Below are 26,533 nucleotides of genomic sequence, written 5' to 3'. Positions count from 1 at the left end.
CACCTCAACTTAATGGGTTGTATCCAGTGTTAGTCCCACTCAGAGTAGACCCATTGAAATTTATACGCATGAATAACATAGGCTCATTTAATTTCAATGGGTCTAGTCTGGGTAGAACTTAGTTGGATACAATCCAATGTCTTCATCAGAAAATTCTTATTTTCCCATAGAACTCAGAGATTAAAGATCCAGTAGACTAGATATCCTGCCATAGGCACAGTGACTCAGAGTGAATTTACACAATCACTCTTCACAGTCCCAAGGTGGCTTTGTAACCATCTGGTGGTGGTACCTGGTTATATGAATAGATTCCATGTGCATTTAGCTGTCCTTTGCCCATGCATAGAGGGAATGTTATTTTTGAGAGTGGCTGGTGGCTAATGGGTTGTGGAGCTGGCAGGAGTGATGGGTACCCATTCACAAAGCTGAGTATTGTAGAGAGGCTACAGAAAGTCATGTTGTGGTGGAAGAGAGTAGCCCATTGAAACCTTCTCAAGGCTTCTACCACTGTCAGTCAAATTCCTGAATGCCTGGATAATGTATGGAATCCCTTTACCTGACCCATTTATATCTTTGAAGCCAGAGGCTGACAAGGGGACGGATGAGCATTTGGGTTCTTAGGAGTAGCTGAGTCATGGAAAGGTTAGATGGCTGACCCCCAGAGGTGCATTTTTAAGTGCTGACAATTTTGATTCCCAAGATATGAATAACTGTAAGGATTGCATCTATTTTCAGTGGCCAGTACTGAGGTGTGGACAGCCACATATTAAAAATATACTTTCCCTTATAAAGTGTCTGAAGTCTTCAATTTAACACAAGCCTTTGTGATTGCTGAGCTTTAAAGCTGTGCTGGCAGTTCTTTGGCAGGCTAAGATTCTATGCATAGCTTCTAAACCATCTTCTGTATGACTATTCCAGACACTGAGTCAAACTTTAAACCTCATTGTACTAAATGATGCCAGTTAGTACTCTTAGAGCCCACCTTGGTTACAATACATTAACCTCTCGGCAGGGAATGTGCTAAACAAAGTCAAAGGTTCTGTAGCAAAATCAGCCATCTAGAAAGCGTGTGCATAATTTAATCCTCCAGGATTTATAAATTTAATAATCTAAATTCACCAAGTGAACAATAACTTTTCCTAATTTAGAAAGCCAGCTAGCATGCCAGCATAATTTTGCTTATGTGACAGGTGTTTTCTTTTTCTCTCCATTTCCAGATTCCTTTCTCTCTTGTACAGTTTCCTCTTTGGGAGTCCTTAAAAGTAAGTTTCTTATGGAAATGTTTTGAATGTTAAAATTGTAAATGTGAATGTTTCCAATTTTTTTCCAAAAATGTCAAAAATGCAGTGTGAAAATCATTAAGGGTTAAAAGATAGGACACAAAGACGAGGGAATAGTGATTGTGCGATTAATGTAACATACCAGTATATTGTATGTGGATTTGTACTACATATCTGGAAAAAATGGACAACCTGGTTGCAAGGTTTGGGAGATGGATACAGTCTAATCATATGCCACTTGATTTTCTCCCCAGCTTTCTCTGTCACTGTTCTAACACACTAGATTCTACCCATGACAAACTCACATTGTTGTCACCATGCTGCACTACTGTGCCTCAGAGTTTTTTGTGAAGTTTCAGTGAAAGTATGATTAAAGCTAGATTAACTAAGCACATAGAAGAACAAGCTTTGCTGAAGCAGAGCCAACATGGCTTCTGCAAGGGAAAGTCCTGTCTCAGTAACCTATTAGAATTCTTTGAGAGTGTCAACAAGCATATAGATAGAGGTGATCCAGTGGACATAGTGTACTTAGACTTTCAAAAAGCGTTTGACAAGGTACCTCACCAAAGACTTCTGAGGAAGCTTAGCAGTCATGGAATAAGAGGAGAGGTCCTCTTGTGAATAAGGAATTGGTTAAGAAGCAGAAAGCAGAGAGTAGGAATAAACGGACAGTTCTCCCAATGGAGAGCTGTAGAAAGTGGAGTCCCTCAAGGATCAGTATTGGGACCTGTACTTTTCAACTTGTTCATTAATGACCTAGAATTAGGAGTGAGCAGTGAAGTGGCCAAGTTTGCTGACGACACTAAATTGTTCAGGGTTGTTAAAACAAAAAGGGATTGCGAAGAACTCCAAAAAGACCTCTCCAAACTGAGTGAATGGGCGGAAAAATGGCAAATGCAATTCAATATAAACAAGTGTAAAATTATGCATATTGGAGCAAAAAATCTGAATTTCACATATACGCTCATGGGGTCTGAACTGGCGGTGACCGACCAGGAGAGAGACCTCGGGGTTGTAGTGGACAGCACGATGAAAATGTCGACCCAGTGTGCGGCAGCTGTGAAAAAGGCAAATTCCATGCTAGGGATAATTAGGAAAGGTATTGAAAATAAAACAGCTGATATCATAATGCCGTTGTATAAATCTATGGTGCTGCCGCATTTGGAATACTGTGTACAGTTCTGGTCGCCTCATCTCAAAAAGGATATTATAGAGTTGGAAAAGGTTCAGAAGAGGGCAACCAGAATGATCAAGGGGATGGAGTGACTCCCGTATGAGGAAAGGTTGCAGCATTTGGGGCTTTTTAGTTTAGAGAAAAGGCGGGTCAGAGGAGACATGATAGAAGTGTATAAAATTATGCATGGCATTGAGAAAGTGGATAGAGAAAAGTTCTTCTCCCTCTCTCATAATACTAGAACTCGTGGACATTCAAAGAAGCTGAATGTTGGAAGATTCAGGACAGACAAGGAAGTACTTCTTTACTCAGCGCATAGTTAAACTATGGAATTTGCTCCCACAAGATGCAGTAATGGCCACCAGCTTGGATGGCTTTAAAAGAAGATTAGACAAATTCATGGAGGGCTATCAATGGCTACTAGCCATGATGGCTGTGCTGTGCCACCCTAGTCAGAGGCAGCATGCTTCTGAAAACCAGTTGCCGGAAGCCTCAGGAGGGGAGAGTGTTCTTGCACTTGGGTCCTGCTTGCGGGCTTCCCCCAGGCACCTGGTTGGCCACTGTGAGAACAGGATGCTGGACTAGATGGGCCACTGGCCTGATCCAGCAGCCTCTTCTTATGTTCTTATGAAAGAAAAAAAAACTACCTGCACAACCCTGTGCATGTCTGCTCAGAATTAAGTCTTACTGACTTCAGTAGGATGCACTCCCAGATAAAGCTGTATTGCAGGAGAGGCTAACATATAGCTCTCCAGATGTTGCTGGACTCCAGTTCCCATTATCCCTGACCATTGGCTATTCTGACAAGGGCTGATGGGAGTTGGAGTCCAGCAACATTGAGAGGCTACAGGTTAGCTGCCTGCTTTATAGGAATGCAGCCACATTCTTTGTTGTAACCTCAGAATGCATGGAGGAAGACCCTGTAGGATCTTGAAACGTTATAAAGTATTTAAAGATAAATAATATTGAAGGTATTCCTTTACGATGACTCACATTCCTTGTGCCTTCATTTCTTCTTCCCTTCCCTAATGCAGCCCCCAAATTTATGCAAAGTGATCAATGTTGTTTGTTCTAGGCTTAGTGTGTCATAGCATTTGGATTTTTCTAAGGGCATGGGGGTGGATTTCAAATCCTGCCTGCCCAGCCTGTATTATACTTCATCAATTATTAACAATTATTAATATTATTAATTATTAATTTCCCACAGAAATCTTTTGTTTAGGGCATTTTTATAAACCAGTTGCTCTTTTAAATGAGGCATCACGCTATCTTCTGAGGCACAGAACTTAAACTGCACTAGTGGTTTTGGAGTTGAAGCCACTTGCCCACTTGGAACTTGACTGAAACCACAAAATAATTTTACATAAACCCCCAAACTGCTGTCGGATGCTAGTACATTTCAACCACTACCAGGCTGTGCTCAAGTGACATAAAAAGAAACCTGAAATATATTTTCCATTTAAAGTTATCCTGCTGGAAGAAGCCTGAAAGTGTAGCTTTATGTAACTTGAAGAGAACAGTGTTTCTAATCATGTTTGCTTCATTCTTGATTGAGTATCTTATATGGATAGATTACAAGAATAGGCCACATAGCATTCTCAGAGCGATCTAATTTATTAATGGGACATCGTCACAGGGTGGCAAAAATGCAGGAAATACGATAGCAATTATTCTAAATCAGATTGCTACTTTATAACAGTGTCTTTATAAGTGAAATTGTAAATTTGAGAAGTTTGGAAAAATAAAGATAATGTTTCCTTTTGAAAATGGATTGTAACTTTCTGAATTATGAATCCTTTGGATATAGATATTGACAGACAACCATGAAGAAAAATATATTTGAATAATTTTTATTATTTGTATTTTAAATATTTGCAACCTATAGCCATGTTCTCAGGACTTACAATACAGATAAAACATATTAAAATACATCAGTTAATCAATAAAACATGTTTAAAAAAACCCAGCCCAGATTTTAAAGCAAGAGCAGGTTCAATGTCCTGAGAAAATAAAAAGGTCTTTGCCTTGCACTGAATTATGTCAAGGGTAGGTGCCAGGCAAGCCTCTCTAGAGAGGGCATTATGTGGCTGGGATGACCTTGTGAAATAGGCCTTTTCCCCAGTACCCACACCTTACCTGGTGGGTACCCAGTGAAGGCTCTGAAGAAGATCTTAAGGTCTGAGTAGTTGAATGTGGAGCCGTAAATGGCTTTGAAGGTCTCAATTAGCACTTTGAATTGGACCAGAAAACAGAATGGGAGCCAGTGAAGCTGGCAAAGCACTGTTGTGATCAAAGGTAAAGGAGCATCCTGAAACCATGTACTTGATCCTTCTGGGGGAATGTAACTGCTCTTCCTGGTTGAACAAATCACCTGGACAAATGAATTGCTTACTAACAGTTTGTTGATCCTCATTCAGCCCATTACTATGCCCAGACATTGATTTAGCAGCCCAACCACCTCTTCTGAACTCTGTGGAAAGAAGAAATATCTGATCTTCAGGAAGTCTACATTAGCGTTGAGTAAACACGCAAGGAAGGCAGTGGGGGCAAGCACACTAGCTTTGCCACCATTGCTCTTCCTGTCACCCTTGGGTATGAAGCAGAGAGCCTCAGTTGTTGATGGAGCTGTGGCTCCCCACACATTTTAGAACACCATCGAGGGTGCTTTGGTTTTAGGATTTAGAGGAAAGTTTTCTTAGGGCAGGAGATTGCAGCACTACCAGGCATCAGGGATCTTTCTCACATTATTTGTCCCTGCACTCTTCTAACTTGTTTGACATTCAGGTCTATTAGTTCTGCAACCACCCAACAGCTGATGCATTGATGTGGGCTTGAGGCACCTGTTTTTCTATCTGTATTCTGTATTTTACAAAGATGTGCATCTTCAACCTGTTTCTCTTTTGACGTTGTGAAAAACATGAGTAGTAGCTCTTAGTCTGTGGTCTTAAACATACTTTAAGGTCTAGGCTGGAGCCTTGAGTGGCTGTATCCAAATCTAGACCTTCTAGTGGCTCTTCAGGCCTGTGACTTGAGCTGAAAAGGCTACCATTTGGTGGAGGTCAGTAAGTATGAGGTACTGCTCTGTTGACCAGGCAAAGACAGGAAAGCAGGCTCCTAGTATTTATACCAGGATTCCAGGGATCTTGTGCTTCCTGCCAATAATAGTGAATGATGCTTCACACTTTTATTACCTCCTATGCTTCAAAAGGACTCTGGCAGCTTGAGCGCACACAGTCACTCACCAGACCAGGCCTTCGCCTCTAACCCAGAGATTTCAAGTTTTAAGCACCATAGGCCCTGGCATTCACTTACTTGGAAATTGCTGAATCTTTTACAAACAAATGTATCAGGTCTTATGAAACCAACTGACTAGCTTATAATATGCTTTTTGGCAAAAGTGTCCTCATCATGCTGGTATCTGGGGATTGTCTCAACCTACAGGGTAGCTTCACTTACCTTATTAGGAATCTGTTTTAATACCATAGTGTAGGAACAGCTTTCTATTAAGTTTTGTACTGTAGAACTAGCCTGACACAGTAATTGCTAAGTAGTATAATTTTGTTCTGGACAATAGAGATGGCAGTTTTAAGGGGAGGGGGAAAGAGAAGGAGCGACAGCATGCTCTCCAAAAACATTTAATAACAGGAACATGATGTAGTGATTCCCAGAATACAAGGCTGCTTTAGGAAACATTAAAGAGGCTTTGGAGGTGAAATGTAGTATAAATGTAGGGCATAGTGCACTGGTGGAATTAAACTCACAAAGTAAATAGGCAATTGGAGTTTCAGACAGAGTGTCATCCAAACATTGTTGTTTCTTTCCAGTAAAATTTGGGTTAGTTCAGTAATAATTCCTAAACATGAGTCTGAAGACAATTTTGGGGTGGATGAGGGCAAACTAGCTGAAGCTTAATCCATACAAGACAGAGATACTGTGGGTGGGGAAGTCAGTTGTTCCTGAGAGATGTATTTAACTGGCTCAGGATGGAATTGCACTCTCTCTGGAAGACCAAGATCATAGAAACACAGGTGATGGCAGCAGATAGGAGTGCCTCTTATCACCTTAGGCCACTGTTCTTCAACCTTGTGTCTCCAGATGGTGTTGGACTATAACTCCCATCAAAACCAGAAAGCATGGCCAATGGTCAGGAATGATGGCAGTTGTAGTCCATCAACATTCAGGAAGTCCATTCCACATAACTTAGGAAGCAGACTTTTAGTGTTGTGGCATGTATCCTTTGGAATTCCCTCCCCTTAAATATTAGACAGGCACCATCTGTGTTATCTTCTTGGTGCCTCAATAAGCCTTTTAAGTAGAGACCTTATCCGAGTCTGCATTTGTGTTGAAATTACTTTTTTAGATGTTTTTAAACCTTTTTTTAAAAAAAGATGTTTTTAAAGATGCCTTGTTTTAATGTTTTTTAAAGATGTTTTATTTTAATATGTTATAAAGTCTTTTGTTTTTAAGATGTTTTAGAGTGTTTTTAGTTTTTTCATTTGCTGCCCTGGGCTCCTTCTAGGAGGAAGGGCAGGATGTAAATTTAATTGATAAATAAATAAACATCTGGGGACCCAACATTGAAGAACACTGTATCTGATACACCGGCTACAACCCTATGAATATGTTGGATCTTGCATCCATTACTCATGCACTGGTTACATCCAGGCTAGACCACTGCAATACATTCTTGATGGGGCAGCCTTTCAAGATGGTTTGAAAGTTTCAGTTGGTAGATAATGCAGCAGGTTGAATGTTGGTGGGGGCTTGATGTTCAGACCAATCACACCAATTTTGCAACAGCTGCACTGGATGTTTGCTTCAGGGCCCAATGCAGTCTGCTGGCTTTACCCTTTAAAACCCTAATGATTTGGGGCCAAGTTACTTAAAGGACTGCCGATGCCCATATGAACCAGCCCAATATTAAGATCAGCTATAGAAGTCCTGCTTGAGTGTCCATCAGGAGGGGGAATTAGTTTGGTGGACACAAGAGAGAAGGCATGTTTAGTGTTGGTCCCAAGGTTATGGAACTCTCTCCTTCAAGATATACTTTTGTCTGCCTCCTTATTTTCTTATAGGTGGGCCTTGAAAACAATTATATTTCTTTTTATTAAGTTATAAATTGTATTTAAAGAATTTATTTTACATTCCTATATTTCATCTGTGTAGTCTTCAAGATGTCTAAAATAATATGATTGCATAAATAGTACATACTAATAGTATAAGAATATATAAATACAACATATTACATACATGTTATATCATTTATTGGCGATCACTCGCGGCTGAGTAAGATTGTCTTCCAGGGTAAAGTCTTTAACAGTGAGTCCGTAAGTGATTGTGGAGGCCAATTCTGGATCCACACAGCCTCCCACAGTGAGGACATAGGTTTCCAGATGGAAGTTGATCACGATGAGGATTTTCTTGACGTGCCTTCTGCTTAGTTCCTTTGTCCCTTTCACCCTGTACTCATGCTTCTTCAAAGTCCATAGCGCCTTTGATAATGTCTGACCTCCAATTGGGACACTCATGGGCCAAAACTTCGCAGTTCTCGATGCTCATGTGACATTTTTTTAGATTAGCTTTGAGAGCATCTTTAAACCTCTTTTGCTGTCCACCGATATTCCATTTTCCAAGACAGTGATGAGGCATTCAAACAACATGGCTGGTCCAGTGAAGTTGATGTTGGAGGATCATTGTTTCAACACTGGTGGTCTTTGCTTCTTCCAATACACTAACATTAGTCCGCCTATCTTCCCAAGTAATTTGCAGAATTTTCCGGAGGCAGCGTTGGTGGAATCTTTCAAGAAGTTGGGAGTGGCGTTTATAGATGGTCCATGTTTCACAGGCGTACAGTAAGGTCGGTAGTACAATGGGTTTGTAAATAAGCATTTTGGTCTCCCTGCAAATATCCCGATCCTTGAACACTCTACGCTTCATTCGGGAGAATGCGGCACTCGCAGAGCTCAGACAATGCTGAATTTCACCGTCAATGTCAGCTTTTACAGAGAGATGGCTGCCAAGATAAGAAAAGTGATCAACATTCTCCAGTGTTGCACCATTAAGCTGGATTGGTTCAGAGGGATTGGTTCACACTTGCTGATGAAGCACTTTGGGTTTTTTGATGTTACGCGAGAAGCCAAGCTTTTCATATGCTTCTGCAAAGACATTTAGGATAGTATGAAGTTCTTCCTCTGAGACTACATTATCATCAGCATATTGAAGTTCTACGATGGAGGTTGTGATTACCTTACTTTTTGCGTTCAGTCTACTGAGATGAAAATTTTTTCCATCTGTTCGATATGTGATTTCCACGCCAGTGGGAAGTTTCCCCTCAACAAGGTATAGAATCATGGCAATGAAAATAGCAAATAAGGTCGGAGCAATGACACATCCCTGTTTGATGCCTGATCCCACTTTGAATGGATCACTTGAGAGCCATTGTTATCCAAAATTGTCACCGTCATGTTGTCATGGAGGAGTTGCAAAATATTCACAAATTTATAAGGGCATCCAATTTTCAGAAGGATGGTCCAGAGAGCAGTTTGATTTACAGTATCAAAGGCCTTAGTCAGATCAATAAACGCCATATACAGAGGTCGGTTTTGCTCCCTGCATATTTCTTGAAGCTGTCGTGCAGTGAAGATCATGTCCACTGTCCCCCTGGAAGGGTGGAAACCATTTTGGGATTCAGGGAGGATGTCTTCTGAGATAGGTAGGAGGCGATTTGCGAGGATCCTTGCAAGGATTTTAGCTGCAGTAGCTAGAAGAGAGATGCTTCAGTAGTTCCCACAATCTGTTCTATCACCCTTCTTGAAAAGAGTGATAATTATGGCATCCCTATAATAAATAGTGAATAATAAATAAAGTATAAAAATATTTATAAGAACAAATAGTACCTTTTCATATCTTTGCTTATAATAACATGAAATATACCCTAATCTCAGAAATCTCAAGTTCCCTTTTGGATATTGTGTGGTCAGCTTCCATTCTTCCAAACTTTCTTTATAATTTCTGTATTTCTTTAGCATTATTGTCATTATTGACATCCGTTCCCATAAACAACAAATTCATTTTATTTTACTTGGTTTATACTGCTGTTCTCAAGACTTTGCAAATATAACCCTAGCGTGTGTGTGTGTATAATACCTGGATACAAACATACTTTGATATCCTTTGATCATTTACATTGTTACAAGTTACTGGTCAAACAATTAAAATTTGGTTTATAACCGAGATTACCATCCTCCAACACCTTTTAGTTTTCTAATATTTCTACCAGATGTGTGTGCAATCCCCTTTTCTTTTGCAACAAAACCAGCATTGGGGATCTCCAAGGCACCACTTTGCTTCACCGTGGGGACCAATGCGACTGTAGCTTCATCTTAATACAATTTTCTCTGCAGTTAGTGGCAACTGTAAAATTTGAGTCTAAGCCAAATAAGGAACTCCATACTTCTGGGATCTCTATTTGTAAATAGTTTCTCCATTGAATCATATATCTGTATTTTAATACATTATGTTTATGGGTCAGCAATTGGTACAATTTAAAGAGAAAAATTCTATTTCAGAATGCTTGTAATTAAGATTATAGGTTAGGATTTTACTATGTTGTTCTTGTTCCTCTGTTTAGATTTTATGCTAAATCAGTGGCTATTGAAATTATTTTATTGCTTATAACTGCTTTTTATTGTACTTTGTCTATTTTGTAATGCTGATATGGATTTTAACCGATTTTATTATTACCTTTTGTATAATGCCTTCGGATAATCTGATTTTTGAAAGGCAACTTGTATATCTGTAAAATTAATAGTAATAAAAAAAAATCCATTGCAAGATGTCAGTCCAGTGGTAACATGGATCTAAAATTTGTTTCAAGTTGTTTCAATTACTGCATCCTAAAAATAGGCTTAATATTTCACATATTAGACTAGCTTGCAGTCTTAATGCTGAAGCTCTGGCTTTTTGGTAGGAAGAAAAAATAGAATATGTAACAAAGAAGAATGTTACTGTAGCCCATTTGGGCAAGAAGATCTGTAGACCGGGCTTTTGATCAGTGAAATGACTGCAACTGGGGTGGATGAATTTTCAGCTATTTCAGACAATTTATTCATTAAATTTCTAGACATCATCTCCAACAATCTGGCAAGGAGTAGATGTTTATAGGAATCATTCTCATGTTCTAATTTTAGGTCGAGGACCATTCTGTGCTGTGACTTAACATAATGTAAAAGCAGACCATAAACATTTCCAGGGAAAGCAGTTCCATCACTTCTCTGAATAGCCCAAACATTCCTCATCTACAGTCCTCTGCAGAATTACCTAGGGCTACTGTAAGACTTACTGAATACAGGACGATTTACTTTGGCAGAAACATGCATAGGATTGGGCTGCGTGGAAGTTTCTCTTGATAACTGGCCCAAATCTGCTCAGCTGTAGCCTTTGCTCTTTCTTCTTCCCTCAGTTATCCGTGAATACAGTTTGATGCTTGAAAATGGATAGAATGCATCACACTGTCCTGCCTGATAAATTACTCTACAGGTTGGAAGAGGAGTGTAGTGTTTGTTTGTTTTAGACTCTATTCTTAGATTCTCCTTTGAATTTTTTCCCAATTGTTATTTTTTTAATTAATCAATTATTTACTGATTTTCAGATTTTGGCATGTCCAGTACTCACGTGCATGCACGCACACCCACACTTTTTAAAGTAATACTGTGTTCTTGACTATATTTATATCTATATGTTTTTAAGAAATCTTAAAGTAGTTTTTATTGAGCAAGCAACCATTTTCTCCCACATTCTTCTCGCTCTCATCTGTCTTTCTTTACCGCTTTTCTTTTTCACAGTGCCTCTCCCCCCCCCCCCAGGTATCTTTTCATTTCTCTTCTTACTGCTCTTGGTGGCATTTAAGCCCAAGATAGATGAAACCCAGACAGAGCCTTAAGCCCATTTCCTTGCAAGCTGTGCAGTAAGCGTTCTACCATTCCCTTCTCCATCTTGGTGTAACGACTTTGCTTCTTTGGGGGATTAAGCGCTAATCATTCAGTTACATTAACATGTCTGCCTTTTGCTTAGGTGCTCCTTCACGGAAACCTGATTTCAAGTGCACTGTTTCAAGGCAGATGATGTCACTTCCAGCCAATGGGGAGTACACATTCCATTTGCTTAATGGCTGCCTTACACCCTCCACCCAAAGAACAATATAGCCACAGCTGTTCAGTGAACAAGCCTCACTTTATTAGTGTCACAATAATTGTTATTCACAGTGGCTTTAAAATACTGTCAGAGACATTCTTGTGCACCATCTGTGAGTTGAACAGTGAAGGAAAAGGAAAGGCATTACTAGCTGAGTTAAAACACTCTTTGAAAATGCTCAAGAGTTTTGGGAACAGGCAGCACATTGAAAACAGCCTCCCAGAGGGATGGATGCACATGAAGTTTCTTCACTCTTTTCAGAATGGGAAGTGATCCTATTTCTAGAAAGTTTGTACATGCCTCATTCTAAATATGTACCAAAAGCATTCTAAGCTCCAAAGCTTGTTACTGTCTCTGGAGTGCTTCTGTACTTAGAACACTAGTTTGGATAGGACTGCAAAGGAGAGAGATTAATTCTTTCCTCCTGGGCAGGAATTTTTGGTTAAGTGTATTGTTTTTCTCTCTGCAAAAGTATCCACAAGAAAACAGTTTCTACTTGCAGGGGGTGATTGTAATAGCTTCCCAATATTCTGTATGGTATGCAGAAGCTGGAGGCGATCTCATGGGGAATCCAATCCAATCCTTTGCAATAGCGGGGTTAACCCTACTTGAACAATCCCTGGTAGAAGATCACCCAGTATTAGTTGAAACTGAAAGACTGACTCAGTCCTGTAAATAGGTTTATAATAAAGAAGAGAACCACTTTGAACATATGTGGAATGCATTTGAAAGTGTGAAGCTGATTATTCACATGTTGCAAGAATGCCAATATACACCACTGCCAACATGCATGACAGCTACTGAAGGAGCCCATCAAAGGCATCTGATGACATTCCTTATGCTTCCCCACACCCCTGAGGGTTCAGTTGGCTTTTACTAGGGACCAAACATTTAGTGGCAGTCCCTGCCCTGTGGAACGCCCTGCCAGTAGATGTACAGCAGGAATCATTCTTCATTTAGATGTCTCAGATGTTATTCAGACAGGGCTTTGGATTGTGAATTACTTTTTACCAGCCAGTATTTATTGATATTTTTATTGTTGTTTTTGTAATTTTGCATGGTGCACACTGCCTTGTTGTATTTTTACGACAGTGTGATTTATAAATGTTTAAATAAAAATAGCTTATCCTACCTGATGGTAGATCCTGATTGGCCTGCATTTACATGGCCAGGTGGGGCTATGCAGCATGCCACACATTCTCTTAACAACTAAAGGGGTTCCAGGAGCTCTCCTGTTGTGTCAAGATGACTGGTCCATCCAGCACAGTACTGTCTAATCTGACTGGCAGTGGCTCTCCAGGGTGAAATCTTTTAAAAAGGAAATGCCATGGCCTTAGCTCCTTGGGTCCCACTGTGTGTAAAACTACCACTGAGCAAAAGCCTGTCCCCATGTTTCTTTACCCCTGCATAATCATAGTTTGCGCTAATGAATCTGAAAGCAGAGGATAGGCTTCCAGAGAGGAACTATCTTGTTATAAATTAGGGACTGAGCTGTTTTTGTAAGGAGGAGCTAAGAAGAGCAGTAAGCAAGGCTTGCACAGTTTGGTGTGTCTGAAGAGGGTAGATTGGCTATTTATGCAGTGCCAAAAAAAGAGAGAACATAATAATATAAGAGCCTGCTGGATCAGGTCAATGAGCCATCTAGTCCAGCATCAGGTTCTGACAGTGGCCAATCTGTTGCCCATGGAAAGCCCGCAAGCAGGACCTGAGAGCGAAAAGTAGTCTTCCCTCCTGTGGTTTCCAGCAACTGGTATTTGGAAACATACCGCCTGCGACCATGGAGGCAGAGCACAGCCATCATGGCTAGTAGCCATTGATAGCCTTTTCCTCCATAAATTTGTCTAATCCTCTTTAAAGCCATCAAAGTTGGCAGCCGTCACTGCCTCTTGTGGGAGTGAATTCCACAGTTTTACTATGTGCTGTGTGAAGAAGTACTTTCTTTTGTCTGTCCTGAATCTCCCATCATTCAGCTTCATTGGATGTCCATAAGTTCTAGTTTATGAGAGAGGGAGAAAAGCTTTTCTCTATCCATTTTCTCCATGCCATGCATAATTTTATACATGTCTATCATGTCACCTCTACATGCATCACCCCTCCATAAAAGGGCAAAAAAGAAAATACATTTTTGAGGAAAATAATTCAAATGCTAATTGCTGTAACTTAAATAAAAATACGTCTTACCCTTCAAGGGAAGACCATGGCTAGGTCACCTGTTTGCTTGCTCAGACCCCATCTGCACACTCTGTTTAAACAGTCTCCACTTTGAACAGTCATGGCTTTCCACAAAAAATCCTGGGAACTGTAGTTTGTGAAGGGTGCTGAGAGTTGTTAGGAGACCCGCGTTCCCCTCACAGAGCTACAGTTTCCGGAGTGGTTTAACAACCAGTCCCTCTTCTGAGGGTACTTTAGGAATTTACAGAGGTCTTTGAAGGGAATTGGGGTCTCTTCTTTAGAGGGAAGCCATGATAGTTTAAAGTGGTATGATACTGCTTGAATTGTATTGTGCAGATATGGGGCCTCAGTCTCCTGCCCAGGGCAAGCTTGCACATGGCTGCTTTCTCTTCTTATGGCTCTTCATCTGCAAGCTGGACAGTCCTTCAAATGCAGTACATCTTCAAACAGAGGTAGCCCTTCAAATAGAGGCCTGTCCTCTGTAAGGTGGAGGTGCTCCAGAGTCTGACAGATGCTTAACAAGATTGAAGTGTATTTAATGTCAGAACCCAACATCACTTGTAAACTGACTAAAGCCTACCTAGGTGCCTTGGAGAGGTGTGGCACTGAGCAGCTTTACAACAAATAGCTACCTGTTGTTGTCTTGATATGTTTGTGCCCTGCTCTTCTGCTCCTTCTGTGAAAATAAAACAATACATCAGTAAAAATAAAATTATAAAACAGTGCCAATTAAAAAGCAATGCAATCTACAACAGCAGACAAAAGGAGTTAATTTAAAAAAACAAAGAAAGTTTTAAAAAAACACTCACCCAGCTATTGTAGTGCTCAGGAAAAGCATGAGGGTCTTTTGAGCATTTGTAAAGAAAGCATTAAAAATCATGTTAGCTCTCCTCACACAACAAGGGAGGGGAACCCAACCATATCCTTATTTTTGAGATTGGGGAGTGACTAACGAGGCCCTGTGGACACAGTTCACTGCCTCTTCTGTACTGGAAATGAGGCTACTGAACATCATCTCCTCCTGTGGGTGGCAAAGTGCATGTACACAATATTGTGGTGAGTGGTGTCGGAAGAAGAACCCAGGCTGTTGTCATTGCAGTATAAAATGTCTGATTGTAGTTGGCGGCTCTAGGCCTCAGTTGTGTGAGAATAAATAGGGTTTATTCATAAGATGCTCTTAATAGAAGCCACAAAGCATCCCTGAATCTCTGCTACAAGAACACTGTTCAGCATTAGATTTGTAGTATCTGCCTTTATAGTTCTTATGACATTTTGGGTGGATAAAATTAAGTACAATGCTGTCCTGTAATAACATAATTACTGAAGATGGGAGTTTGAGAAAGGATATAATGAGAGTAGGAAGCCTTCAGGTTTTTCAGTACTAAGCAACAAAGTTGTGTAGAGTTGGAAAAGGGCATGTAACAAGAGGTTTAAGAATGTTTCTATAAACATATGAGGTCACTGACAGTGCAATCGCATTCATGTCTGCTCACAAGTAAGCCCCATTGGGTGGTATTCAATGATGTCCTGCTTAGAGTAGGCCCATTAAAATTAATGAACCTAAGTTAGTCATGGCTATTAACTTCAATAGGTCTACTCTGAGTAGAACTAGCATTGACTACCACCCATTGAGTTCAGTCGGATTTACTCTCAGGTAAGTGGATATGAGACTGAAGCCAGAGTCTGTTTTCACAAGCATATTGCAGCTAGCTTCCTGTTTGTATTATCACTGGAAAATACACTATCAACTACAGGATTCTACACTTTCTCATGGTTAGTTCAGTAAATCAAATGTGACTTAATACTACTTGAAGACTTGGCAGTAGTTCTAAGCATTGTTAAGAGAGCAGTGTGGACTCTCTTTTAAGGACTCGTTGCAATTATATTTTCTTCCCAGAAATAGTTACATGATACCTTTATCCAATACAGCATCTTCATGTGCCTTCTTTCTCTTTTCAAGAGGATTAGTTTTGAAATATGGGAAAGAACAAGTAGAGGTGAATTGGGAACTCAGTAGGAGTATTTATAGCAGGTGGATGAAAAAGAGGCTAAGGCAGTCAGTGCAAAACATAGCAGGAGAGAAAAATTAGCTATAATTCAGTAGAAAGTATGAGTAGCCATTGTCTCGGGGGGGGGGCGAGCAGGTGAGTGTAAGCTGGATTTTGGGTTTTAACTGTATTTTTCCTGAGTGTGCACTAAATGTGGTTTATGGAATGCTGAAGTGTACTTCTACAGAGGTCCCACTTTGGCATTTCTCAAACTACTTTTTAAAAAATAAGCACAACTTAGCATACAAGTGACCTAAAAATCCAAGGAGGGCCTAGATTGTATGTGTTTCCATGTGTTTCAGCCAGAAGATTTATTTCCAATTTGTTATTCATAAGGGAAGAGCGCGAGATTGGGATGGGTCCTTTGAAGTGCAAAACAAAGTCTTCTATTCAGTGTTGGGTCTAATAGAATACACATGACACAGGCTTGGCATCACAGCCTGTTTAAAAAGTGCAACCCTTGTCATCTTTTGCTTTCCAGTACTAGGAATGCTGGTGGGAATGGGTATTGCCCTGAAAGAAAAACATGGCTAATTATTTCCTGCTGTCTTTAATAGTACACGCCTGGAGCAATCAGACAGGGAATCATTAGAAAGAAACAAAATGACCAAATCTTTGTGTATTCATATTGATACCTTGTCAGTGTAGTTACAATTTCAGAGTTAATTGGACCAAAACAAAATAGGAAACTTCCGTAATGAGATGCATTGCCAATTCCCTTATCCTGCAAAAGCTTTTGTGTTCTCTAGATTTACTTACGATGCCAAAGTCATTATACTGTTAATCGACTGATAGTCCCCAAATACCAGACCATTTTTTATTTATGGCTGATCAGATTATATATTTTACTTGCAGTGGATTTTATCATGTTTATCTTGTTTGATTCTATGGCTTTCCTGTTATTCAAATTTTATTGATGTGGAGCTAAGGTTGAGAGGCTGGGACTCCCCAGTGTTATCCGCTGACACATTCTGGCTGATTTTGGTCTTGATCTCAAGTTTCTCAGGGTTGTGGCACCTATTTTATACCACAAGTTCAATACAGTAGACAGCTATTTTCACTGTTGGCATGTCAGGAATGTATTTATGATAAATAAATATTTGTTATTAGCAGTGGAGTGCTTGTCTTACCACTAGGTAGAGTGAAGCAGCTTTGCAAGCATCAGAGTTTGGGATTATATAAAAGGGCAGAAAATTGGCATCTGGTTGGTCAGTGTGGGAAAATATGGTGCTGAACCATATCCTGTTGGATCAGCCCAAACTTGTATTCTACTTGTCTTCTATCATACAATTTACTAGCAGCCTCATATCCAGTGTTGCTCAGGAATTCTAAGAAATAGCAACAAAAAATCAGTGCAGCTTCGAAAAGTTCCGTCTTCCATCTTGATTCAAAATGGCATCCAATTGTATCCAAAGATAGCCAAAAAACTGCTACTTGATCTCAGGCATCATCATACAAAATTTGGTTTCAGTACTGTAGGGCCCCACTCATACGGCAGGTTAGGTTCCAGACCCCCACCGAAAAGTGAAAACCGCCAAAAACAGATCAGCTGTAGAGTGGGGGTCTGGAACCTAACCCACTGATCGTGCCGGAGGAGAAGATCAGCTGTAGCGCACTACAGCTGATCTTCCCCTCTTCCAGTGTGATCAGCTCCAGCGCGGGAGTCTGATCGCACCAGAAGAGGAAATCAGCTGGAGCGCTCTACAGCTGATCTTCCTCTCCTCCTGTGAGATCCCTCCTCCAGCTGATCGCCCTGCTGGCACCACATTAGTGGAACGCCAAAAAGCGGAGTGCCGAGAAGCGGGGCCCTACTGTACAATGTACCCTCATTATAATGCTGTTTGCTGTACCACAGATTCAGATATACTGCGGGTATGATGATGTCCCTGAATACAGTACTGGGGGATTGGAGAAGACCAGCCCTGGGAGTGAGTCCTTGAGCATCTGGGTGCTTGCTTGCCTGCTGCCCCAGGTTGCTATCTCTTGAGACAGCTGCTTTCCCTGGTGAGTGCTGTAAGTACTGGGACTCCCTGCCTGACCTTGAATCCAGGGAGAGTCAATCTTGCAGCCTCTTGCATCAGCTCCCAGCTGGGCTAGGGGGCATAAAAGCCCAGCAGCCTTGAGAGGTGGGTCAACCGCTGGCGGGATTGGCTCTTTACAGCCCCTTAGTGAGTCCCGGGGGCGAAGTGCTACCCCCTTCTATTTTTATTTTCTCATTTATTTTATTTTATTTTAAAATCAATTTAGAGGAGATTGGTAGTGGGGAAGGGTGTAAAGTGTATGTGTGATTCCTGCACAGAGTGAGAGCCTATGCAGTGAACTGTGTGATAGGAGAAAATTGTCAGATGTCTTCAGAGTAAAAGTCTATAACTGGCAGAAGGCTGGCCCTCCCTGGGTGTGAGACAGGGAGGGGAGTAGATATGCCCTGTGTGAAGATATTGAGTGGATCTGGTTGTTTCCAATTCTCTCAGAGGCATACTGGGATAACTGGTTCTGGTAGGTTTTGTTGGTGGGCTCTTGTTGTGTCTATAGGGGTGTTCTCATGTTACTCTGTTCCCGGGTACAAGTGCCTGTACCTGTGTACAGATGCTCAAGAGAAAGATTCTACATGTGATGATTTTTCTAGTCACCACATATAGCTGTCCCCTGAATAAACTGGAGTTCTGCTCATGTGTTCGTGTCTCCCTGCATTCTCTCCATGTGATTTTGAGTGTGTGTAGCTTTATCCCCAGGGAGAGCCTCTCCCAGACAGTCAGCTATTGGCACCTGCTGTCAAGGGGAAGTGAGATAAAGGAGAACCGTCAATTGGTGGAGCAGGAACCTTGATCAGAGCTAGGGATAAAGCCTGGTTGCCGGAGTTGAAGAGTTGACTAAAGCTGACTTGTTAGCTTCAGGGGAGGTTGGAGGAGGTGAGAAGGGGAAAGGAAAGGAATGGAATCCAGCCCCATAGAGAAAAAATAAGTCTGTGAGAAAGCTCAGCAAAGATGGAATGGAAATGGAATGGAGGGGAGGGGAGTGTAATCCTAAAGAGGCTTACTCTGAAGTAAGTCCCCAGAGTTCAATGGGGCTTGCTCCCAGGTAAGTGAGGGAAACATGGCAAATGAGGGAAGGAGGGAAAAGAGAGAGAGTTCAACATCTGAACGATCACAGTGCAAACCCAAAGAGGTCTACTCTGAAGTAAGTCCCACAGAGTTCAATGAGATTTACTCTCAGGTAAGTGAGGGAAAGCACAGCAAATGAGGGAAGGCTGAAGAGAGAAAGAGAGTTCAGCATCTGAAGGATCACAGTGCCATCCTAAAGTTGTCTTGCATCTTATGGCCTTCTGGTTTCCTTTATTATTTTTTATATATATATATATATATGCATGTGTGTGACTATCAACTGGTGGGAAAGGCATTGGGCCACATGAGCATTTATGCCACAATAACTTGGCTGATCTGTATTTTACTACAAGACTGAATGGAAACGATGGGTCAAAATATATTTTGAAGGTAACTCTCCTGTCCCAGTGTTCTGTTACGTGCACACATCCATTTCCTCAATTTTGTTCACATCAGAATGAAAAACAATTGTTCTGGAAGATGTGTTCTTTTAAAGTGGGCAAATATATCTGTGTGGTGTGTGTGTCTCAGTCGTGTAGTTAGGGCTGAAGTGGGGTGAGGGGCAAATGATAATCCAGAGAGTGGCAGATGATAGAAGAATCAGTAAAGAGGAGGATCACTGCCAATACAGGCGTGCTAGGGCCCACCAGGGCTATTTGTGGTTGCTGCGGCATCCTTTCAGATTTCTTATTTTATACAATTTTTAAAATATTTTATAAAATATTTCATAGTCCAAGGGCAGCTGGACAGGCATCCCCATGGCTATAGATGCTCACTTTATTAATTTTACTGTTAAAAATGTATTGTCTGTTTCTATGACAAATTGGTGCTTATTCCCAAGTAAAAGTGTTAACATCAGGAGAAGCAAATACTATTTCATCTTGTAGACACAATGGCGCTATTATTTAAGTGAGCTTTTAAAATGAGAAACTGCATATGCTCAGTGTATTTCAGATAGTAAAATCAGGGTTAACACACTGCTTTTGCTTGTTTTAATATACTGACAGATAGACAGGGATCTTTTGGATAGTTAGCCAAGTCTTTGGGGCTCCCTGAGCTCTCTTGAGATATAAATTTAATAATAAATAAAGTCTGTTTTTTTATCCCCTGCTAACATTTGGCTTCCCAATCAAGGTTGTGCAGGGGGGCTTAGAAGACTCAGATTTCTCTCATGTTTGGTGTAATACAGAGAAGGGAAAAGTCAGCAAGAGTTTCCCCTGCTGTTTCTTCCCTTCCCCAAACATGAGAAGAATCTCTGTTTCAGGATGAAGACTTGGATGAGACAGCAAGTGTCATTTCAATTGCTCCAGCATTTAATTGTGAAGGTATGAACAAAACTGTTCTTAACACTTTTTCACATTAGAGAAAATCTCGTTCACATTTCTGAATAGTAAAATAGCAATAACTATTTACAAATAAATAGATTCTCAAATTATTTTATATAAATAAGTAATGTTACTTTACATAAATTTAGTGGTAAACTTGGGAAAAACATGCAAGGTTATGTGGTACTTATCCAATATGTAGTTGGTCATCATTGATGTTCTTGTTTCTGGCAATAGAAATATTTTAGAAAATGCAGAAGTTTTTTTTTTACTTATTCAACCTACTGAAATTCTCAAAAATGTAGTTGTCTGCAATAAAAAATCTAATATCCATGATTTTGTCATATTTTCAAGTCCTGAATGACATAATAATTGTTTCACTGAATATAGTCTACATTGTACAAAAAATATGGCATTTGTAGCAAGTACAATTCTGATGAACATTTTTGGAGCAAACGATCTGGTTCCAACACAGAGCATTCAAAGGGGTGCCCCCAGTGTCTGATTATTTGGTTATTTTATAAAAATATTTCTATACAGCCATATCATAAAGTATCAAGACAGTATACAATGTTATAGGGTTATATTAATTATGTGAAAGTATGACACTTATTTCTTAGCTCTACACTTATTCTAGAGCTTATTTCTCAGTACAGTAGGGCCCCACTCATATGGCAGGTTATGTTCCAGGCCCCTGCCGAAAAGCGAAAACCTCCAGAAAGTGGGGCCCTGCTGCATTCCAGCCACTGCGCTCCAGCTGACAGCGATCAGCTGTAGAGTGCGATCAGCTGTAGTGTGGGGAGCTCACGTGCTACCGCTGTCAGCTGGAGTGCGACGGCTGGAGCCCCCACGCTCCAGCTGATCGCCCCGCTGGCGCTGCCGTATTAGCGGAACGCCAAAAAGCAGGGCACCAAAAAGTGGGGCCCTACTGTAGTAGTATATTACTAGCTTATAATACAGGCACAACTCTTCTACTGCAGGCTCAGGGTGTGTGGCTGAATGCTAGTGGCCCTTTAGTCAATGTTGTCCATGGTTAATACTGCACATGAGAAGCCAGGTGAAGGCTGGTTTAGGATTCCAGCCCAAAATTCCCTATTTAGAACTCCCCAAATGTGCAGCAAAGATTAGTTTCAGTAAAGTCCCAGCCTGACCTCCTCTCTGCCTAAGTTCAGTACACAGTTGTATACCAAAGCATTGAGTTTGACTTACTAGTATGCAGATGTGTTGTGCAATTGTATACCCAGTTTCTAAGAGCAGCATTTGAGGTTTGCTTGAGGAAGATTAAAGATGGCTACCAAAGTGAGCCTGAAGGCATGCCTTGAATGTGAGTCTAACCTTACAGATCTGTGGTTACAGTATTTTGTTCACATGTTCTTCCAGGTTAAAAGTAGAATCCCACTACTTCCTAGCACTGTATAAGGAAGTATTACTTTCATTTTAGAGGGTCAGTCTATTCTTCCTACAATCGATGCTGTATGTGATCTGGAATCACTAATACAAATAGTAAATGCACACGAGCAGTCCCAGGATCTGGTATATTTGCATGTAAAATATAGGTGTCATTATTTGGAGACTGCAGCATATTTGTTTAATGCTGAAACACTGCGTTTACCTGAAGTCATTTTATATAACTATGAAGAAAAGATAGAGGGCATATTCCGTGGACAGAAAGCAGCAATATTTCTGGTTTCCTTTCTGCTTCAAAGCAGCTTAATAACTAATTAAGAGATATGTAATGCATTGGAGGAGCAGGACAGACTAGTATGGGAAGTTGAACGTACCAAATTGTGGTTCAATGCTGTCATGACTAAGCTGTGGACTGAGGAAAGATGGAGAAAGTCTTTCAGGATAAGTAGAGTAACCTTTCAAACTATTGTTGAGAATCTGAAGCCAATTCTCATTAGATCAGACACAGTGATGTGAAGGGCAGTTTCTGTTGAAAAAAAGTTTGCAGTAACCCTTTGGAAGGTTGCTCATAACAGCACATATACCCTGAGTGCTTGGACTAGGAGTATCAGCTGCTTGCTCATACAGAAATCTATACTGATGACATCATTAAACTTGGGAATGAACAAACAGTCATAGAAGAATTTCTTTTATTTATTTGTTTGTTTGTTTGATTTATTTATTTCTTGCCATTCCTCCCAGCAGGAGCCCAGGGCAGCTTGTTGCTCTAGGAATCCTTGGGTGGGTGCTTTGGACAGTTCACATATTTGCATACACTTACCACCGCAATCAGGCAAAGAGTTTAGATGCAGAAAAGGTTTTCATTCTGTAGTGCTTCAAGCACTAGTGGATAGTAAAGGCCTTTTTCTTGATGTATGCAGGGATGTCTGGCCACATTCATGATGCAGCTATTTTCAGAACATCCCTGCTGTTCAAAAAAATGGAAGAAGGAACTTTCACCTCTGGCCATTAGGTTTTAATAGAAGGTACACCAGTGAAGCCAGCTATCATAGCAGACCAAGCTTTTCCACTGAAACCTTGGCTTATATAAGCATATAAGGCTACAAGAACTCCCCAGGAGAAAAAATTTAATCATTACATTAGCCATTGCTGGATGCCTGTTGAGCATGCTTTTGGCAGGCTGAAAGCCAGATGGCAACGTTTACAGTTAGTACTGAATGTGGAAGAAGATTTTATGTTAGATGTTATTCTGGCTTGCTGCATACTCCACAGTATTTGCCAAACCAAAGGTTGAAATACTTTAGGTATACCCCGAAAATGTTCAGTCCGCCCATGAAGACTATAGTGATCTTCCACCCATTCTCAGAACAAAGGCAGCTATCGATCGTGAAACGCAAGGAATCTGTAGAGCATTTACAAGTTATTTTTAGAAGAACTTTCCTCATGTGTACTCCCACACATACTGTCATTCAAGCCACCTTGGTTGATCAACTAGTTTATGGTTGAGATAATGGTAAGTGAGAGAAAGAGGGAGTTTGGTTTCAGACTTTAAAAATGTGCCCAGATGTGGTTTGCTCATTTACATGAACTATATATAAGAGGTATGCACAGCAATGAATTGATTCAATCACATGAAAATGAATTGGACTGCCTTCAAGTCGATCCCAACTTATGGAGACCGTATGAATGGGGTTTTCATGGTAAGCGGTATTCAGAGGTGGTTTACCATTGCCTTCCACTGAGGCTGAGAGGCAGTGACTGGCCCAAGGTCATCCAGTGAGCTTCATGGCTGTGGGGATTTGAACCCTGGTCTCCCATGTCATAGTCCAGCACTCTAACCACTACACCACACTGGCTGAAGATCAAACAAATTGATACATTTGACCCCACGTCTTATATGTAGATCTCATGCCCAAAATATAAATCCAAAATTATTTCAGCCCCCTGCCCCCCCTCATAGCTGCAGAGGCAAAGTCCATTGAACAATGAATTAAACCATACTCATTTTTTTCCCTCATCACAGGTTCTGAAGATATCCAGCTACCATTGGTGTACATTGTTTGGGTTGTGAATACATGTGTTTCAACTAATAATGTAAACAGACACATGGAAGTTGTGTTTTGTACTACGGCTAATCTGAGCTGGGACATACTGATTTTGGTGTTTATATAGCCACAAGAGTGGCTGTATACTATAGCCAGCGTGGATTTTTCACATTCCACAATGTTAAATTGAAAATACCCCTATGCCATTCTGATGCTTCCCATAAGCTCATTTCAAAACAAAACCTTACAAAACCTGTAGTCCTGAACTCAGAAACGCTTGCTTAACAATCCTCTCAATTTTCATGGCGATACACAAAACAGAAAGAACAGAGAGTTCAAAGTCTAAAAAGAGGGGGGGGGGAACCCAGATCCCTTTTGGACTTTTTTCTCTGAGTTCTCATAATCTGTTGAAATTCATTGAAAATCAGCCATGTTCACAGAGTACCTGTAATCCTGTTAATGACCTTGACCCATACTCTGACCTCCATCTTCTGCAGTTTAAAAGTTAAAAAAAATGCCTGGCTGATTTTTAATTAATTTAAGAAAATTTGGCTGGAACCCTATGATAACACAGGGCATGCTCAGTAAGAACCAGGGCCGGCTCCAGCAATGCCGGGGCCCTTGGGCATCAGCCTGCCCCAGGCCCCTCCGCTCCCCTCCACGATCCGTGGCACGAGCTGCAACGTGGATCGCAAGACAAGAGCTTCCGAGCCACATTGCTGTGCGTGCACTGCTGCCATCAACCAAGATGGCGGTAGAGGCTTCAGTCCCTTACGGAAACCTCGGCTGCCATCTTGATTGATGGCAAACCTGCGCGCGCAGTGCGCGCAGCCGGAAAAAGCAGCAGAGAAAGGTAGGTGAAGCGGGGGGGATGGTGGTGGGTGGTGGCGGCGGGTGGCTCGGAAGCTCTTGTCTTGCTATCAATGGTGCGGCTCGTGCCACAGATCATGGAGGGGGAGTGGAGGGCCCCCCAGGGGCTCCTGTAGCTGCGGGGCCCTCGGGCCAGTGCCTAACCTTTGGAACCGGCCCTGGTAAGAACCAACTGTCAGTGTTCTAAAAGCCTCACAGCTGCTGGGCTTGGCTAATCAGGGGGCCACACCCACACCAGAGTTGATTTCACTTGAGACAGTCATGGCTTTCCTCAGAGAATCCTGGGAAGTGTAGTTTGTGAAGGGTGCTGAGAGGAGACTCCTATTCCACTGAGAGAGCTCCAGTGACCAGACTGGTTTAACAGTCAGCCACTCTGATTGAAGGTCTGCGAGGGGAATAGGGCGTCTCCTAGCAACTCTCAGCACCCTTCACTAATTACACTTCTCAGGATTCTTTGAGAGAAGCCATGACTGTCCAAAGTGAACTAAAAAGTGGATGTGGCCAGGGACAGCTTTGGTTTAAATTTGGTAGGAGGCTACATGTGCATGCTGTAGAATAAAAAGGTGGGGGAAACACTGAAAAGCAATGATACTGTTCATTATGTTTTCCTTTTGGAAAGGAAAGGGGCTTCCTCTCTGCCCAGTGCCCACCCACCCAATCTCCTCCCCTCCACCTCCCCACCCCTCCCCCAGGTCAGTGTTGGACTAGAACCTGGGAGACCAGGGTTTGAATCCCCACACAGCCATGAAGCCCACTGGGTGACCTTGGGCCAGTCACTGCCTCTTCGCCTCAGAGGAAGGCTATGGTTAAAACCACCTCTGAATACTGTTTAACATGAAAACCCTATTCAAAGGGTTGCCATAAGTTTGGTCGACTTGAAGGCAGCCCATTTCCATTTTCAAACATGATTGCACAGAAATAAATCCCATTGAACTCAAAAAGTATGCAAATGATCAAACTAGGTTTGCCAGGTCCAGCCTCCAAGAGGTCTTCTGTATCTTTAAAAGTTGTGCAGGGGGAAGGGAGAATTTCACCTTGTGGTTTTTCCCGTTACAGTGTTGCAAGGAAACCTGTACTTGGCCGAATTTTCTCTTCTCTTAAAGATACAGAATCATTCTCAGGCCCTGAGCCCAGCAACCCTAGATCAAACCCACCCTCCCTCCTATCCCCTCCCTCTTGCTGTTTCCCTCCCCTTCCTTTGTCCCTCCCTCCCCATCCCCTTCCATTCCCCCATTCCCCTTCCTCCTCCTCCCTCTCCCCTTCCTCCTCCCCATGGTCAGTTTTACCTATCTTAAGCATGATTGCACAGAAGTAAATACCATTGAACTCTATAAGCATGCAAATGATCAAACCTGCCCTCCCCCCTCCTTTGCCCCTCCCCCTCCTCTTTCCCCCTCCGCCTCCCCCATGGTCAATTTTTCCTATCCTAACCATGATTGCATAGGAGTAAATCCAATTGAACTAAATAAGCATGCAAATGATCAGACCTGCTTTTCCCCTCCTTCCTCTCTCCTCCCCCTTCCTCCTCCCCCTCTCCCTTCTTTCTCCTCCCCTGCCGACTCCAGCCCTCCCTCCCTCCCCCTTGGTCAGTTTTACCTATCCTAAGCATGAGTACACAGGAGTAAATCGCACTGAACTCAATAAACATGCAAATGATCAAGCCTGTCCTTCTCCTCCCCTCCCCCTCCTGCCTGCTCCCATCCCAGTCCTCCCCTCTGCCTTTCCTGCCCTCCCTCCTCCTCTTCCTCCTCCCCCCTCCCCATCCCCTGTAGGCAATTTCACCTATCATAAGCATGATTGCAGGGGAGTAAATCTCACTGAATTCAATAAGCATGCAAATGATCAATCCATTCTCAGCAAGCTTGCACAGGATCCCATTTCTTACCTCCCAGATTAAAAAAGCAGGGAAATTCACTAAT

At 41.6% G+C, this 26,533-nt stretch overlaps 1 protein-coding gene across 5 annotated transcripts in view; it reads left to right on the top strand.

The window, feature by feature from the left end:
* The window catches only part of SLC25A26 (solute carrier family 25 member 26), a 185,534-nt gene that overhangs the window by 116,954 nt on the left and 42,047 nt on the right, over positions 1–26,533 (top strand). For 4 of the 5 annotated variants that reach the window (XM_061618698.1, XM_061618694.1, XM_061618695.1 and 1 more), the window contains one exon: positions 1,218–1,262. The exons of the other annotated variant lie outside the window; for it this stretch is intronic. In XM_061618698.1, the coding sequence (XP_061474682.1) occupies positions 1,218–1,262 (45 nt within the window). The remainder of the gene's footprint in view (positions 1–1,217; positions 1,263–26,533) is intronic. 5 annotated transcript variants of the gene reach the window in all.

The sequence above is a fragment of the Rhineura floridana genome, chromosome 3 (genome assembly GCF_030035675.1).
Source record: "Rhineura floridana isolate rRhiFlo1 chromosome 3, rRhiFlo1.hap2, whole genome shotgun sequence".
In the NCBI taxonomy this organism is placed as follows: domain Eukaryota; kingdom Metazoa; phylum Chordata; class Lepidosauria; order Squamata; family Rhineuridae; genus Rhineura; species Rhineura floridana.
The sequence above is the reverse complement of the archived record's forward strand: the minus strand, read 5'-3'. Positions and strand labels throughout refer to the sequence as shown.